This window comes from Myotis yumanensis, unplaced genomic scaffold, assembly GCF_028538775.1.
Source record: "Myotis yumanensis isolate MYYU_CA2020_CCGP unplaced genomic scaffold, mMyoYum1.0.hap1 SCAF_15, whole genome shotgun sequence".
NCBI lineage: Eukaryota > Metazoa > Chordata > Mammalia > Chiroptera > Vespertilionidae > Myotis > Myotis yumanensis.
The window spans coordinates 17,901,658-17,920,057 of NW_027223766.1; the positions used below are offsets into that span (position 1 = coordinate 17,901,658).

The 18,400-nt window shown below is 37.5% G+C and overlaps 1 protein-coding gene across 4 annotated transcripts in view; it reads right to left on the reverse strand.

Annotated features, from left to right (window-relative positions):
- Nucleotides 1-4,025: 4,025 nt before the first annotated feature.
- Nucleotides 4,026-18,400, reverse strand: part of CUNH8orf34 (chromosome unknown C8orf34 homolog) — a 249,830-nt gene continuing 235,455 nt past the window's right edge. For all 4 annotated transcript variants that reach the window (XM_070391951.1, XM_070391950.1, XM_070391949.1 and 1 more), the window contains 3 exons: nt 18,158-18,251; nt 6,325-6,384; nt 4,026-5,070 (listed from right to left, as the gene is read on the reverse strand). In XM_070391951.1, the coding sequence (XP_070248052.1) occupies nt 5,063-5,070; nt 6,325-6,384; nt 18,158-18,251 (162 nt within the window). In that variant the 3' untranslated portion in view covers nt 4,026-5,062. The remainder of the gene's footprint in view (nt 5,071-6,324; nt 6,385-18,157; nt 18,252-18,400) is intronic.

Here is an 18,400-nt window from a genome sequence, read left to right on the forward strand (position 1 = left end):
GGATTAATTCTTACGCTGTTTCCTAAAGATTTTAGTTGTCTCTTCTTCACTATTAGGCAAAGAAAAAGGAATTCTCAAGTTGGATGTCACTATACACCCACTAAAAAGACCCCAAATCGGGCATGCCTTAGTTTTCCTTCCTAAATAAGGAAAACTCTATGTTCCTTGATCTCCCCTCCCACTCCCATAGCTGCTTTTTACTCCATCCACCCACAGGAAGTTTCTACAGCCTCATTAAACTAGACAACTAAAGGTTGTTCAACAAATGAGCCCATGCTTGTCTCTCCCCTGAAATCCAGCTGTGCTTACAGGAACTAGGGACCTTGAAGTGCACTGATTTTGACCTTCTGCTTCCTAGAAACAGTGTGTGGGCCACCCACCCTGTCTAGTGTACATAAAAATCTTTCCTTTTGAAATCATATTTTCAGTCCCTTAAGTGCTGGTGTGTTCCTGAGTCTTCTTTCTTCTTTTCACTGCACTCACTCCCATTGGGTGATGCTATCTACTGCCTTGATTTCTAGTATGCTCCACTGGGCCATTTTTAGGTTGATGAGGCTCAACGTCTCGGCTATGTTCTCAACCTCTTTAAATTTGACATGTCCCCAACTGAACTCCAGTCACATCTTCCCCTCATTCCAAATGTATTTCACGACCAGGTGTGTTGGCCAGAAATCTTACCATCTGCAACTCCTCCCACACATCTTGAATCATCAACTGTCTAAATCTCTCCCCTAAGTACTTCTCTCTCTCTGATGTTGATTACTGGAAGTGTCCTAGTCATTCTGCAGTCTCCAGTCTTGTCCCTTTATGATCCATTTTCTATACTGAAGCAAAACATTGCCTTTCTAAAGTGGAAATATTACTATTCACCCACTCAAAACTCTTTGGCGTGCCTCACTTGCCCCTGAATGCAATATATCTTATGATACCCTTAATAGCTCCACTGCTACTAACTTCTCATCTGCATCACTGGCAATGCTGTGCATCCCCTATGTTCCAGCAATACTCAGCTGTCCATGTCACCTGATAGGTCATGTTATCCATCTCTCTGGATCTTTGCACATGCTGTTCTCTCAAAATACTCTACAGCTCCTTTCTCTATTACCATTCCTAATTTACCTCAACTTCCCCCAATTTCACCTGAATCACCCCCCTCATTTAGATTACAGCTTAACCACAGCCCAAGATTCCTTTTCAGAAATGTAGGTAGATATTACTCAGGTGTGGTCCCTTAGCAACCTGTGTCACACTCTTAAACTCCATAGTAAGTGTTATGCCCATACCAGCCACCAGCTCCATGAATGCAAGAACCACATCTGCCCCAATACTTCTGGGCCCCCCGATATAATAAGGTGTTAGACACATAGTGGGTGTGTTGAATAAACTAGATACAGCTGGGTGGGGGACTTGAAATTCTCAGTGGTCTGTGCAGGAGCTATCCTCTTTTTCTAAAGAAAGAAGGTAAAGCAATAGCCAGCTCAGGTGACATTTCTCTTCTCTGTCTCTTAGTGTATCCTGTAGTGACATCACATGAAGAGAGTTGCAGTCCTTGCCTGTCTCTTCCCTGGAGGCTCCACCCATGGTCAACATTTTCCTGGCCTTCCAGAGCATCCCAACCACAGTTAGATTCTTAACATATTTGCCTTAATAAAACTAAATAAGGCTTTATTATTTTTTAACTCCTGAAACAGTTTCCTAACTAGTTTTTCCATGTTTGCCCATTCCCTGTGTTTCCTACTCTGTCATTTTCCCCATGCTGCCAGAGTGAGCTGTCCTAGCTATCCATCAGACAGCGTCACTCTCCTTTCTACTGTGGAAAATATTTAGCTGCTCTCGTTGGCAATGGCTTTCATCCTTGGCTATTCATTAGAATCAAGTAAAAAGCTTTTAAATAAATACTGATGACTGGGGTCCACCTCAAACCAGCTGCATCTTAATCCCAGAGAGGCTTAAGCATCTGTGATTTGGATGAGTGACCTGTGCCATATATAATTTTTCCTAGCCCAGTTCATGCCCACTTCTCTGCCCCATCAACTGCCACCTCCTAACATCCTCTGTGTGCTCCAGTAATAAATACCACGTGTCTTTTGTTCTCATCCTCATGCACACTCTGCCGATCCAGACTTCCAAACTGGGTTCATGCTGTTGCTCCCACTAAAACCCTTGTTTTGCTCCATTGACTCAATCTAATTTTTAGGGAACCAGCTTAGGCATTATCTTTTCTGTGGATCCTTCTTTGACTTCCCACCCATCCCACAACTCATACTCTTCCAAGTCCAGTTCCCCAGATGGGTTCACAACTGCTCTTTTGTGCTCCCCTAAGAGCCTAGCTTATAAAGGTCATCCTTACTGCCCATTACCACATTTTATTTAAATTATCTGTTCATATGTATGTTTCCCCTACTAGACTGTGATGCTCTGGAGAGTTGAGGATCTGGCCTCTATGACTAGAAGGTCAGAGACAACTAGTCAGGGACACCCAGAGGCCATGGCATGACTCACGGCCAAAGCCATCTCTCTACAGAAGTGATGTTTGCATAGAAAATCTGAGGAATATTTCTAGAACCCTCTTTCCCATGAGGTTTTCAAGCCCTACCATTGAAATGACTCTGGATCTTTGTTAAAAAATGCAAAAGAGGCAAAATGAGTAATGGCAGCCCAGATGAATGCTAACAGATTCTGACTTCACATATAACACTTGAAACAGGAGATAGGAAAACAATCTGGAAGAATTTCCTAATTTGGGTTCTAGTTGTTTACTGACTTTGATCTCTGTCTTTGGAGTTGACAAAGAAGAGAGAGCAAAGGTTGTGGAGTGTGTGTGTCTGTCTGTATGTGTGTCCTGCCTAGTTGGCATAGACAAAGATTCTGTCCTTGGTAACACTCTAGACCCGTGGTCGGCAAACTGTGGCTCACGAGCCACATGCGGCTCTTTGGCCCCTTGAGAGTGGCTCTTCCTAAGCCTTAGGAGTACCCTAATTAAGTTAATAACAATGTACCTACCTATATAGTTTAAGTTTAAAAAATTTGGCTCTCAAAAGAAATTTCAATCGTTGTACTGTTGATATTTGGCTCTGTTGACTAATGAGTTTGCTGACCACTGCTCTAGACTGGCTTTTCTGAGCCCTCTTCTTGACCAGACCTGAAACTTGGCCTGTAAAAACCACAGATTCTCAGTACAGATAATTTCATCCACCACAACACACTGTCACATTAAAAGACTTGAACGAACACTTACATAGTTTCTAACAACTCAAGGCAGCATCCCTAGGAGATGACTTGTACCCTCTTTAGTGCCTGTCTGGGAGTGCTCAGGGCTGCCAAAAGGATTTACTGATTGTTTCAGCCAACACCTGAAGACAGAACCCATTTCCCAGTCTCTGTGGGAGGAGAGAACTAAAACTTTGATAATAAACAATAGCGGGCGAACTCAGATGAGTTTCACATGAAACAACCCCCTTTTAAAAATGTCCATTTCCACAACTCTGTTCAAGCCCAAGCAATTTCCCACTCCTACTCCCTCACACGCCCTACAGAATATCCAGTCACCTCTGCATAAATCGAAGTTGAGTTCAGTTCATGCTGGGCCCTCTTCTCTATTGCAATAGTTTATCACTGATTAAAATCTATCTTGGCACTTTAATTAGTGTCTGGCTTTGTTTGTCTTTGGTAGAATTTTTTTTTAAATATATACTTGATATCCTGGTAGATATGATTCCTGAGGTTGATGTAGCACTTAGTAGGGTGACTGTTCCCAGAAACAGGTCAGTGGACAAGAGAATGACAAAAACTGACCAAGTGATGGTTGGAGGAAAGTATGGTTCAGATGAAGGCATTAGGGATAACACATTTTAAAGAAACACTATTATGAATATGACAAATATTTGGATCCTCAGGTAAACATTTTAAAAGAAATATTCTCCCTGTTAAGGATATCTAAATAGAGAACTGGCCTGGTCCTGTAAACTTACTCTCTTGTGTTTTCTCTGTTCTGCTAAAAAATATACTGTTTTCTAAGCCTTTACTTTGTCTCTACCTATTAAACACAACTTTTATGAAAATCAGTCTCATGAGTTTCTATGCTCAAGAAAATGTTAATGTAAGAAAATGTATTATTTGACTTAGGAGTATAACTTCATTCATACAATAGGAATTTCTTTTTTTATTCTTTAGCCATGTTCTGGCCTTTAACATTTGTTTCTTTGACAGTTATACAGGCAGTTTTATCATTTAATCATATGCCTGAAAGGTCCAGAAAGAAAACTTAGGTTAAGACAATTAAATAAAACAGTAGAGATGCCCAATAAATTACTTAGATCCATTCACTTTGTATCAATGCATAACACAGTCCAAAAGCAAGCATATATCAACTTTAAAATGGATAGTCTTAGTTGGGTTCAATAACTGCATAAATGGTCAAACAGTTTCATTGATATTCGTTGGGGCATGCATTTCATTCCTTATTGATCTGCTTTATTGAATTAACATATCAATTATATGTTTTGCTAGGAGCAGGGACAATAATTGCAGAAAGGATCAGTGGTGGAGAATGCGCCTCACTCTGCACAGAACGAATAGGGCAGGTCATGACACTGAACAGCTAACTCCCAGAGATACCTAAGTGGCACATCCTGGCACAGGTGGGTAAGTATAATGTTTATTAATCTAAAAAAATGAGAAAATATTATAAAAATATAAGAAATAGAAAATCCTAGACAAGTCAAAATACAGAAAAATTTTAAGCAAAGTCTTTTGACTCAGGCAATATTTAGTGTATCAAATAGTAATCTTAATAGCTAGATATAAAGTAATCTAAACCCAGGGCACCAACCATGTCAGAAGGCAACAGGCATGCTGACCACCCCAGAATCCTTTGCCAGGGTTAGTGTTCTCTGATTACTGACTTAGGGCACCCCCTGGTTACAAGAGTACTTGTTTGTTATTGATATTATAAAAATAACCATTCTTTAAATGATTACACATAGTAAATAAAATTAGATCTATACATAAGGATTTGAATAATTGCAATTTCCTTAAGGACCACTTGCAATCTCTGCCTGTTTCACAGACCTGTAGGAGAGAAACAAAAGAAAACAAAACAAAATGTGCTTAATGACATGTCTGTAGTGTAGCATATTTACAAAAGTCGTGTCAACTTTACCCATTCATCTACTGATGAACATTTCTGTTGTTTCCTATCTTGGCTATTATAAATAATGCTGCAATGAACATGGCTTTTTGAGACAATTTTCGTATATAACCATTTAGACAGTATTGTGCAGATGCAAATATATAACTGTGTGTGTCTATGTGTCATATATAACAAAACTAAATTAGATTTAATATACTGTGACTCACATTTTATGTAAAAATATAATTTTTTTTCCACATTAGAATATATATAGATATAGGTAGGTAGATCTATCCAGTTAATGTCAGCATAAATATATGTATATACCCAGTTAAACTCATCCATGTTCCATTATGTAGATTGCTATACATTTTTAATCAATCCTCTTTTGTTGATCATTAGATGATTTTTAAATGTTTACATGTTTTCTATAATATAAAACAGTTCTGTTTTATAATAAAACATGTGCAATGAACATAATAACATTCTGATAACTGCTCAGTGCTGCACTGCACAAATTGTTTTTTAAATTGTTTATTGGGTCAGTGGGCAATCAGAGCAGAACAAACCTGAATGAGCTGCAAAATTAGGTAGTATACTTCTCATTTCATGTAGAAGCTGGGTGACCATTCGGTAGGGGTTGTGCGAAGAAAGACCAGCATTATATTGGAAGAGACATAGCTAGTTCTAAGTTCTTTCTAATTTTGAAATACTGTGACTCTGAGTGCTAAGAACAAACTCAACCTTTGCTTCTCTCTGTGACATACTTGAGAGAATATACTGTGAACTGCTCATGTTTATATATTCACTTGATAGGCTAGCCTCACGTCCATGGATTTGAAATTGTTCTGAGATGTTGTGTCTCCGGGATATATTTAATGGTGCTATCGAGTCCGTGGACTGCACAGTGGGAGAATATGTTTTCATCTCACATATATTTAAAAGTGATTTTCCTGCCAAGAAGAAGGGTTCAAATTCCCATTCTACCTCCCCAGTGAGTACAGATTCAGTGAGGAGCCAGAGAGCCACACAACATCACAAAAAAAGAAGGAAACCTTGTGCAGAGTACTTGGAGGAAAATCCTTTTTCTCATAGGTCATGAAGACTATTTTAGTAAACCTGACCTCTGAGCAGTTGTAGGATAGTACCCTTAATTACCGGACACTAACAGTCAGTGCCTTGAGCAAACATACCAGAGTAGACCAGAGTAGGACAAGAAGAGCACGGAACACACAGAAGAAGGTCAGTAGAACCTGCACGATGAAAGAGAGAGAGAGATAACACCCTGCACCAGAAAACATCTGTTAAACACAATTCCCCGTGGTTTAACCAACTTCTAGTGAAAATGACATGAAATGAATAGTAAAATTACATTTCTACTATTCAGTGAGCTGCAATTACATACGTTAACTGTTTAATAGTGAGTATACTTTCACGTCATTACTCAGTCATGTCCAATTTAAACTTTGGTTGATTCTTAAATAAAATCCAGCCCCAAATGCCCCTCTGAATAGTGTTAGGAATACACATGTCAGTTGCAGGAAGACAGTATCTCAATTCAAGTTGTAATGCTTACGTTCAGCATGGGTTAGGCAGGAAAGCAATACCACGCAGGCTGTTACCTTAACACAGCTTATTCTGGATTGGATATTTACATGTCACAGTACTGTGATGCTATAATATTTGTAATTTCATGTTATCATCACAAAGTTATTGAACTTTACATGAAGTAGTGCATATCCATACATATGCACTATATCTATAACACTGCATGCTAATAATTCCTCTGAACACATCCCTAAGGCAGGAGAGCAAACCTAGTGGGAAAAGTTTAAAACCACGAGGAAATAAAGAAGATAAAAGCAGATGAAATAAAGGAATCAGTAGACATCGAAGATATTAAAGGGTCTTAAAAGTCCTATAATTAAAAACAACTATTTAACCTGATGTTTATCAAAGTGATTTGATTATATATTTTTATGTAACTCACTTTTAAAAATTCTGTAGAGATCCATTGGTAGGTACTGCCTCATCCAGAGGCATATCAATGCAATCTTTGGTTTATATAATTCAGCGGTGAAATAGAAAAGGCATAGATTTGTACTCAATAGACCTGAATTCAAATTTTGGTCCCATCCCTTCTTATATAAGTGACCTTGAGCCAGTAGCATTGCTCAGGATTCTCCACTGAGGATTATTATCAGGAAAATGCCTTTGGAAGTATCATTAAATAGTGGGCATTTGATGGTTTTACAGTATTCAAATTTAGATAAATAGGAACTACAAAGTGCATTTGAAGTGAAGGTGGTCGTAGTGATTATAGATGGAAAGGGTACTTTATTTAATAAAGCTGGAGAACTTGGTACATTTTTAGAAATCTTAAACATGGAAGGATTTTGGAACAAAATAATGATGCATTCACCTTTGGGTGCTGGCAAGAGACCAGTTGAATTAATGTTCTATATTAGAGGTTCTCAAATTTTAAGGGTATCAGATCAACTGGAGAGCTTTTTGAAACACAGATTGCTATGGGCTCCACTACCAGAGTTTCTGACTTTAGTAAATGTGGGGTGGAGGCCAAGGGAATTGCATTTCTTACAAGTTTCTAAGATGTTGCTGGTTTATAGACCACAGATTGAATATCAATGTTCTATGTAGCATGGACTTTAGGGTGAAGGATGAAGCCCGCTGTGGCCTGACATACTTGAAGAAAAAGGAGTAGTGAAGTGTCTGGGCACCAAACAAAATCAAAGTGTAGAGAATCTTAAGGGCAGGAGGTTTGGGACAGAGATCCTATATAATAAAGAGCTAATATGCTAATTAGACCAGATGGCAGAATGACCTTTCAGAACGACCTTCCAGACGACCTTCCAGAATGACCTGTGGGTGGGGTTATGGGGCCACAGGGGCCGCAAGGCAGCCGGGCTGCGAGGGTTGAGGCAGCCGGGTTGTGAGGGCTGAGTCTCTTTCACAAATTTCGTGCATTAGGCCTCTAGTTAGAACAGTGGTTCTCAACCTTCTGGCCCTTTAAATACAGTTCCTCATGTTGTGACCCAACCATAAAATTATTTTCGTTGCTACTTCATAACTGTAATGTTGCTACTGTTATGAATCGTAATGTAAATATCTGATATGCAGGATGGTCTTAGGCGACCCCTGTGAAAGGGTCATTCGACTGCCAAAGGGGTTGCGGCCCACAGGTTGAGAACCGCTGAGTTAGAATATAATAATCTAAAATTTTAGAGTTGGATGCTATTTCACATTTGACAAAAACAAAAAATAATACACACACACACACACACACACACACACACTGCCATAGAAGACCACTACATTTGAGAGAGTCAAGGAATGATAATGGTAAGACACTGGATAAATCAGCCATTTAATAGTCAAAATTTCTTAATAGGGGTTGTGGCACAGAGGAAAACAGTAAACTAGAAAGCACTCCACATGAAAGAACAGAAGTGATTGGTAGGATTATAGTGACAAAGAAACTAGACAGCAGGACAAATGGTGTGAACTTAAAAAAAAATAAATAAAAAGGAGAATTTCAAGTAGACTGTTTCATGCTTCCTCATGGTGCAAGCACCATGTCAAGACACATGGCAATTGAAAGAAGGAGCGACTTCCCTGGGGAAGGCTCACAGGGAAGCGGTGCCTTCTAGAAGAACCCATTTCAAATAAGGCAAAGAAAGGCATGGAGAGTGTTATTTGAATAGCACTGAAAGAGAATCGGTTTGCAAATCCAATTCCAGTTGCACAGGGTACAGGATGAAGTTCTGGGAAATATATCAATGGTGGTACAGAATACAAAATACGAGATGATTTTATTTTGACAGGGGCAGGAGGGCAAGACAGAGTGGCCACGGTAACAGGAATAAAAACCAGAAGTAACTGATCTCAAGTTTCTGACCTGAATTTTGGCATAACGTTGTTCTAGTATGGCAACAGCCTTACATGGCTTCCGTCTGTGAAGTAGGACTAAATATCAGGGGATAACCCATTATTTCCCATACTTGTGGGCATGAAAGGAATGAAGCAGCTTTTGTATGGCGGGGGGAGGGAGAACAAGCAAGCAAGCAAGGAGCCATAAATTCTAGAAATAAAGGTAATTTGTTTACGCATAGAACCTTCTCCTTTTCTTCTTGAATGCCATATGTACAGGTTTATTCAGTAAAAACCAGCATCACAAATCACCTGAGCCAATGCGTTTCAAATGCATGTGTGGGGATTGATGTAAAAGGCTGCATTAAAGCACCATACTCTTTGCAACTATTACCATTACCACAGAGGAGCCACACAGTGAACATCTGAAGTATCACTGAACATATCATGTTTGGTTGTGTGTGTACCGATAAAACCACTTACTACATAAAGTTGTCCAGGTTTCTAATCATGGCCTTCCTGAGAAATCAGAAGATGGAACTCGGGCTTGGCCACTTCTCGAGTCACTTCAATCTGAACTAAATTTAATCATTCATTCATTCAATTCATCCAGTAAATATTATTTAGTAAATAGTGAATATATAAATATTTATTAAATAATTGTGTGCTAAATGCTTACAATGTAAAATATGAATATTACAACAAAATGATCCCTAGTAGGTTAATTTTTGGAATTAAATATGTGGAAGCCATTTATAAATTATAAAGCCTATATGACTAGTGGAAACTTTCTGAAAATTGTTGTGAATGTTAACAAATGGATAATCTCTTTGGTCCTAATATGAAGGAGAAAGTCACGTGGAATTTACATTTCAGAATATAAATAAAAACTCTGTTTTTGGTCTGAAGAATGTTTAATTATACTAAAGTTGATATAGAGTTTTGGGATATTTAGTCAACATTTCATAACAAGTCATTTTGAAGACATTTGGCAGCATGCTTTGAACAGTTGTTCTATTTTAAATAGCTTACTATGGGATTGAAAACATGCTTAATGTAATTACTAAATGTTGTTTATTTTATTCTGTCAAAATTTTATTTTTTATGTTTATCAAATATGCCTCCCTTAATTTTCTGGATGACTTTGCCTGTAGATAATAATTCAGAGCACAGTGTAACTATAACTAAATCAAGTTGAAGTTATATTAAAAGCAGATTTCCTACCCAAATGTATTACTGCTTATTTCTTTACATGTCACTTTTCCTATTTTCATGTTTCATAGTATTTTCTTTATGATACAAACTCTTTCAGTGCTCAGTGAAATAATTCCTCTCTTTATACTATTTATACACACATTTCTCCCACCTTCCCTCTTCATTTAGCTTCTAGAGATGGAATGACATTTCACACTAGAACACATGACCTTTGATTTAAGTTAGAATGTAAATTGCACTTACTAATCATGTACCCTTGGGAAAGGGTATTTAATAAATCTAAGATTGTAAAATCAGAGTACTATCACTCACACATTCATTTGTTACGGGGATAAAAGGAGATACTACAAACATTTAATAAATGTCAGTCCTCTTCCATTTCCTCCTCTTTTAGAGAGCATGTGTTTCTATATAACCTTAAAATGTCAATTACTCATAATAGGTTTTTAAAAGTGGAATTCTGTAATTCTAAATATATCCCCCAAGTTGACTTTGTAGTTTTATTGTATACTAGTGGCTGGATTCGTGCACATTGAAAAGAAATTAATTAGAAGAAATATTTTAATACCACTATTCACCCTTTCTCTATAATAGAAGTGTTAGAGATGAAAGAAAATTAGTAAAATGTATTTGAAAAAGAATATATAAATTTATTAATAAATAAGCAATAACAACATGATATAACAACAACAAAGACATGATGTAAAAACAATAAAAACATGGTATAAAAACAACCAAAACATGATATAAAAACAACATTGATACAATGACTGATAAATTGATTTAACTTATTCTAATATCTCACTGTATACCACATTAAGAGTAAAAACACTTTCAGAGTGCTTGAATAATTTCCCTTGTGATGAAGTATTTACAACTTCAACTTTAATGTAACATACTCTTTGAACTCAAGAGAAAGCAACATATAATTGACCGTGTCTGAAAACGAATTCAGGTAGGAATATTCCTACTCTGTCTAGAGTTTGTCCTTGTGATTTATTAATAGTCATCGCAAATGCTGGCATCATGGGAAACTGTCTTTGAATTAACTTAAATGAGAGGCCAGTGTCAGACAGGGACAAATATCACGCATGCACGAGTCAACATTAATTTATAAACTAGAAGCCTGGTGCACGGATTCATGCACCAATGGGATCCCTTGGCCTGGCCTGTGCCCTCATGCAATCTGGGGACCCCTGGGGAGATGTCAGAAAGCCGGTTTTGGCCCGATCCCTGCAGGCCAGGCCAAGAGACCTCACCAGTGCACAAATCCGTCCCCTGGGCCTCTAGTATGCATATAAGATCTTTGGTTAATCTCTTCCCGCCCTTCCCTCTGAGAGTCATCAGCTTGTTCCATGTTTCCATGCTTGTGAATTAAGTGTCTGCCCCTGGTGGTCAGTGCATGTCATAGCTACCTGTCAAACGGTTACTTAGGCTTTTATATATATAAAGAAAGTAATCTATGGGACAATTTCCCCAATTTATTATTAATATCGATTAGAATATATACTAGTTCTCTCAGTGAGAAAGATGTATTATTCACTGAAAATTTTTTAAGTTCTGTGCTTAGAACATTGATTCCCCCCCTTTAGTTTGAGAAAAGTAAGTAATTAAGTGTGAAATAGGAGAAAAAAGCGGAATCCTACATAATAAAAGGGTAATATGCAAACTGTCCCCTTAACCAAGAGTTCGACTGGAGTTCGACCAGAGGACAGAGCTGGCCCGCCAACCACCTGTGGCCCCTCCCCCGGATGGCCCCATCCCTGATCAGCCCCCTCACCCTGATAGAGGGCAGGGCCAGCTGGCCAACTGCCCACAGCCCCTTCCCCCAGCTGGCCCAGCCCAATCGGCCCCGATCAGGGCGGGCTGGCCAGAACCCACCTGTGCATGAATTTGTGCATTGGGCCTCTAGTGAAATAATAAGGAAGGTTGGGATCAATGATGGAATGGCTACATGTAACCCATTGGTAGGCATGAGACAAACTCACACAGCCTGGAAGAATATGTGAGAACATTGCATAAGATGATGATACTACCCATGAGTCCACACAAGGAAGAGGTCACTCTTTTTGCCCCTAATTAGGACTATATAATCCTTCTCTACTCTAAAGTGCCAACATATAATAGAGGCAACAAGTTGAATGCAAAAGCCATAGAATAATTAAGAAAAATGAGCTTAGGCTTTATAAATGAAAAGATAAATTATTACCAGTAAGTAAAAGATGGAAAGTGTTTGGCAGAGAATGTTGGAGGAGAGCATTCTCTTTCATGCTCATGTAGTTAATGTACCTCTGATAGTTCAAATCTGGGAATTGAGCAAACATAGATGCAGCTGAGCGTGAGTCTTTCTCTGCAATTTACTAGCCTGTGGACAACAGGGAAGAAGCAGGAACTTTGATGAGTCTCCTGATTCCCAGTTTTTCCAACTCTATCAGAGCTTCTAGAAAAAGAAAATTAGCCTCACACTGACATAATTAAATGTCACATGTATGCTCACAAAAAAGTGAATCCATTAATAAACTGCAGTGAGAAATTAACAAATGTCGGCAACAAATTCCATGCAGGATAAGAACATAATGTCATTAATAATAACATCAGTAAAGGTAAGTAGAAGCCTAATAAGAAGTGAGAGACTGACATCCTTATGGGATAGAAGATAAACTAAATATTATCATTAACATTTTTGCATAAATAGAAACTATTCTACATGTTATATTGCTAAGCCAAAAAGTAAGAGCTTAGAATTAACTAATATTTACCAAGCACATGCTATGTGTCTGACACTATGTTTGGCACAAATTAAAGCAATAAAAAGTAAATCTTTTATTAGTCTATAAAAACAAAATGCAACAATCTGAAAATGTGTTAATTATGCCTAAATTTGTTGAAATATATTGAAGTGAGAAATTGATAATTCATTAATGGTTGGGTACACTATTGAGATAAAGCATCCCACTAAAAACATGAAAAATATATTTAAAAGAATCCATGAAGGCATCAGAGACCTTTCAAAGCAATAAAGTATTACATGGCCAATATACAGGAGAATAAGAAAATAAACAGAAATTTTGAAAGTGGAATTTGGGGACATGCTTCCTTTAAAGATACCTGCCAGTTACTGAAATAAATTCTGAGGAGCTGACAACCCAAAGAGAAACTGCAAAAACCTCCTAGAACTGGAGCTCCAGTGTTCCTGAGGAAGGTGACCCAAATAAACTCCCCAGGTTTGGGACTGCTACTCTGAAGAGACACACTACAGGAAAGGAGTAAGGGCAACATGGGAATACGGCAGCCCGCTTAATGAATAAAGCCCAACTTAAAGTCTCAAATTTTTTATTGAATTTCAAATAATCTAGGAATACTGCTTACTGAAACAAAGAAAAATGTTCTCTTGGAAGAAGTTAATATCATTTTAGGCCTCAAATGATCTAATTTTTCATATATAATTTCAATACTGAATAAAAAATAAACAGGCATGCATGGTGACAAGACTATGTGATCAAACCCCAAAATAATAATGGAGAATATTTTGAGTGGTGATACTATGGGTAATTCTTGTTACCTTTCTCTTAGCAAATTTCCAGTATTCAATATGGTATGATTAACAATACATTAAATGTTGTACATCAGATCTCTAGACATATTTATCCTACATAACTGCAACTATTTAGCCCTTGACAAATATCTAACCATTTCTCCCATATCCCGGCCCCAGTAACCATTATTCTATTCATTGCTTCTATGTATTTGACTTGTTTAGATTCTACATATAAGTGAAATCACACATTTTTTCTTCTTGTGTCTGGCTTATTTCAGTTAGCATAATGTTCTTTAAATTCATCCATGTTGTTGTAAATTACCAGATCTTTTTTTAAAAAAGGCATATAATATTCCATTGTAATGCATATAACAATTTCTTTGTCCATTCATCTATTGACAGCTACTTAGGTCGTTTCCATATTCTGGCTATTGTGAATACTGCTCCAATGGGAGCATAGCTCTCTTGTGAGGTGCTAATTTCATATTCGTTGGGTATATACCAGAGGAGAGATTGTTAGATCATATGGTAGTACTAATTTGTTTTTGCAGAAAATTCACACTGTTACTCATAATGGCTTAACAATCAATTTACATTTAACCAACAATGTACAAGGGTTCTCTTTTTTCCCACATCTTCACCAACACTTATCTTTTATTATTTTTATAATACACATTCTAAGACATGTGAGATGATATTTTATTATGGTTTTGATCACTTTTCCCTGTTTATTAATGGTGTTGAGTACCATTTCATGTACTTGTTGGCCATTTGTATGTCTTTTTTGGAAAAATGTCTATTGAAGTCTTTGCCCATTTTTTAAACAGGTGTTTGTTTGTTTTTACTACTGAGTTGTATGAGTTTCTTACATATTTTGGATATTAATCCCTTATCGGAAATATAGTTTAATAAAAACTAAATAAAATAGGTGGAAAAGGAAAGAAAATTACTACAAAAGACACTGAGTAGTCAAGTCAGTCTTGAGAACGAAGAACAGAATTGGTGGCATACACTTCATGGTTTCAAATAATATTACAAAGCTATAGTAATTAAAACAGTATAGTACTGGCATAAAAGTACACACATGGACCAGTGGAACAGAAATAGAGAGCCCGGAAATAAACCCCAAATATATATGGTCAACTAATTTAACACCAGGACACCAAAACTACACAGTGGGGAATGGATAGTGTCATCAATAAATGGTGCTGGGAAAATTGTAAACACATGCAGAAGACTTGCAGCCAGCCAATACATCCTTCTCATTTGTAAAGATACTTTCCATCTGATATAAGGCTTCCATATAAGCTAAATCCATCAAAGTTAAAGAATAAACTAGATCTTTCCTTCATTTTGTGTCCATTATTCTATTTTTTTTTTTTTTTAGATTTAGCCACACCTAGAGCAAATATAAGAATATTCCAAGACAAACAAAAAGTATTTGGTGAAAGTATTAAAAACATGTGCTACTCATTCATACTTCTGATTTTTAAAAATAACAAAAAATTGGACCATGTATCTCCTATTTTTAATTTTAAAGAATTCAACTCCACACATACTCTAATCCAGCAATTTTCAATATTTTGCATCTCATTGCACACGCAACAAATAGGTATAATTTTGATTCATTCACACCAGACGGCTATTGTTGTGTTGGCTGTTGTCATTTCTTATTTGACAATCTAAGGGAAAAGAGGTCAGTGCCTCTGACTAAATAGTCAGGTATTTCATGTTATAAAAATTCTTGTGGCACACCGTTTGAAAATCACTGCTCGAATCCAAAGAATTTTGCACTCCAAAATAACAGTTCGGCTGTCTTGTTGTTTAAACACAGGCTTCTCTGACACTTGTTATAAAAATTTCTAACTATTATTGCATGTGGCAAGGACATTTTAATAAACAAAGAAGGTAGTCTGAAGCATGCAACTTTATGTATTGCTGAGCAACCTGACCCATTTTCCCATTATACTTCATAATAGTTTAGTTTGTGAGATTATGTTAGATATGTCATTAAATGCTACCCTTTAAATATTTTCTAGTAGCTTAGAAGTCAATTGAACCATTCATAATATCAGAATTTTACCACAGACATGGGAAACATTTCAAAGTAAGAAGGCCACATGAATAATTCAGAGGCATTTGGCCTCTAGAAATTACAAAAAATTTATTTATAACCAAAAAATATCCTCTAAAACCAATATTAGAAAGAAAAATTGCATTTTGGCATTAGAATGTTTTGCTTCCAACAGATAATTAACACTAGTTATTAATTTACTTTTATATTTATTGATTAAAGGTAAGTCCTTAAATATTTACGATGATAAGTTACCCCACATGCAAATGTTGATATACCTAATTTTGAGGATTTATTGCCTGGTGTCAGTTCAGATGCCCTGAAATTCTTGTGAAACCTTAGAATTTTCTGAATACTCATAGAAGATTGAATGTGCTGACTACAAAGCTACTGAGTGTGGATTTCAGTGGCTGCATACAATAAATAATATAGACTTTATAGAGCTAGTTCAGCAAAGTCACTCAGCAAAAAATAGCAACAATAATAACAAGAACCAACAGCAGCAAGAACAAATGGGATGGGAGGAAGATGGTCCAATTACTAGAATTCCCACCTTATATTAAATGTCCAGTTTTAAACAAACAAACCAAAAAGTGACATGCTTTATAAATCATATTAAACATGCTAATAAACATGACAGTGTGGCTCATAAATAGGAAAAAAACATTCAATAGAAACTCTCCTGAGTAAACTCAGATGATGGACTTTACCACACAAAACTTGTCATCAACTACGATAAGTATAGTCATAGAATTAAAAGAAATCATGTCAAATAAAATTTTTTAAAAACATGAGAATGAATTTCCACCAAATGAGACTACCAATTAAAACATACAAATTATTAAGGGGAACAAAATAGAAATTTTGGAATTAAAATGAAAAAATTCACTAAAGGGTCTCAACAACATATTTGAGTTGGCATAAGAAAGGATCAAAGAACTTAAGATAGGTCCATTGAAATCCAATCTAAGGAACTTCTGAGAAATTCTTAAAAATAAATGAAAAAAAGTGAACAGTTCCTCAGAGACCTTTTGGAAGACCATCATATAACATACAAAATGTGTTAATCAACTGTTTATGCTATTGGTAAGGCTTGTGGTCAACACTAGGCATTGTTTAAGGATCAACTCTCTCTATATACTAGAGGCCCAGTACATGAATTCATGCACAGGTGGGGTCCCTAGGCCTGGCGGGTGATCAGGGCCGATTGGAGCCTTCTCACCCAGACCGGATCGGGGCCAGGCAGATCAGGGCCAGGCCAATCGTGGCCTGCCAGCTGGGGGAAAGGACAGGGAGAAGGGCTGTAGGAAGTTGGCTGGCTGGGAGGAGGGACTGGCCAGGGGGAGGGACTGGGGGAGGTTGGCCAGCTGCAGAAGTTTGGCTGTGGGAGTGCACTGACCACCAGGGGCAGCTCCTGCTTTGAGTGTCTGCCCCCTGGTGGTCAGTGTGCATCACAGTGACCAGTTGACCAGTCGTTCTGGTCGTTCCAGTCGTTTGGTTTTAATGGTCACTTAGGTTTTTATATGTATAGATTTGCTCATTTAACTAATAATGATAATTTTATATACAATAATAAACTGTTCCTAACATATTTTGATTTTTTAAAAATAATCACAAGTTATCACTGATCTAATTATATGTTTATTAGAGGCCCGGTGCACAAAATTTGTGCACGAGTAGGGTCCCTAGGCCTGGCCAGCAATCAGGGACAATCTGTGGGGTTACCGGCAGGGCAATCGGGGAGCCCCCACTGGCACTCACCTTAGCTGGCCTGGCGCGGCCCGCTGGCCAGCCTGGCACCGCCCCTGCCCCTGCTTCTGCCGGTCACCTCCCTCTGTGGGGCGACCGGCCGGGTGATCAGGGGGCCCCCACTGGCACCCACCTTGGCTGGCCTGGGGCCTGCGGGCTGGGGGCAGCTCCTGCATTGAGTGTCTGCCCTCTGGTGTCCAGTGTACATCATAGCGACTGGTTGTTCCGCTGTTTGGTCAATTTGCATATTAGGGTTTTATTATACAGGATAGAAGATTCACATTCTAAATGGATATTTATGTTAGTGTTCAAGAAGAACAATTTCTTCTTGTAAGGTTCTGTACTTGTTCTCAGAAAGTTAGTTTATGGTTCTCTGCGACACAATTATGACATAATTGAATCAAGATCTATATACCTGAAATATAGCTTATCTTTGCATGGTTTCCTAGTCAAGTATGAATTTTTTTGCAGACAACATCTGATGTTATGAAAGGAATAGACCTTCAGTGTAGATTTCCTTTGGCTAAAAGCAATCTGTCAATAAACAGTAGAGTCTACTCACGTTTCTCTTGTTCTGCTTCCACTCCTTCACTTTCTGTGTCACTTGGCAAGATCCATGGTTGGTGAACCACCTGCAATTGCTTTAAAGAATCATCCTGCCAAAGAAAGAAAATTCATTTCAGATTAAACTCTAGAATAAACTTGTGAATACTAATATGGGTGAACACTTCAGTCTCCATAAATTATATGTCCAATAAACTATAATAAAAATTTCCTTATAGAGTTTTAAGTTTAAATTCATTTT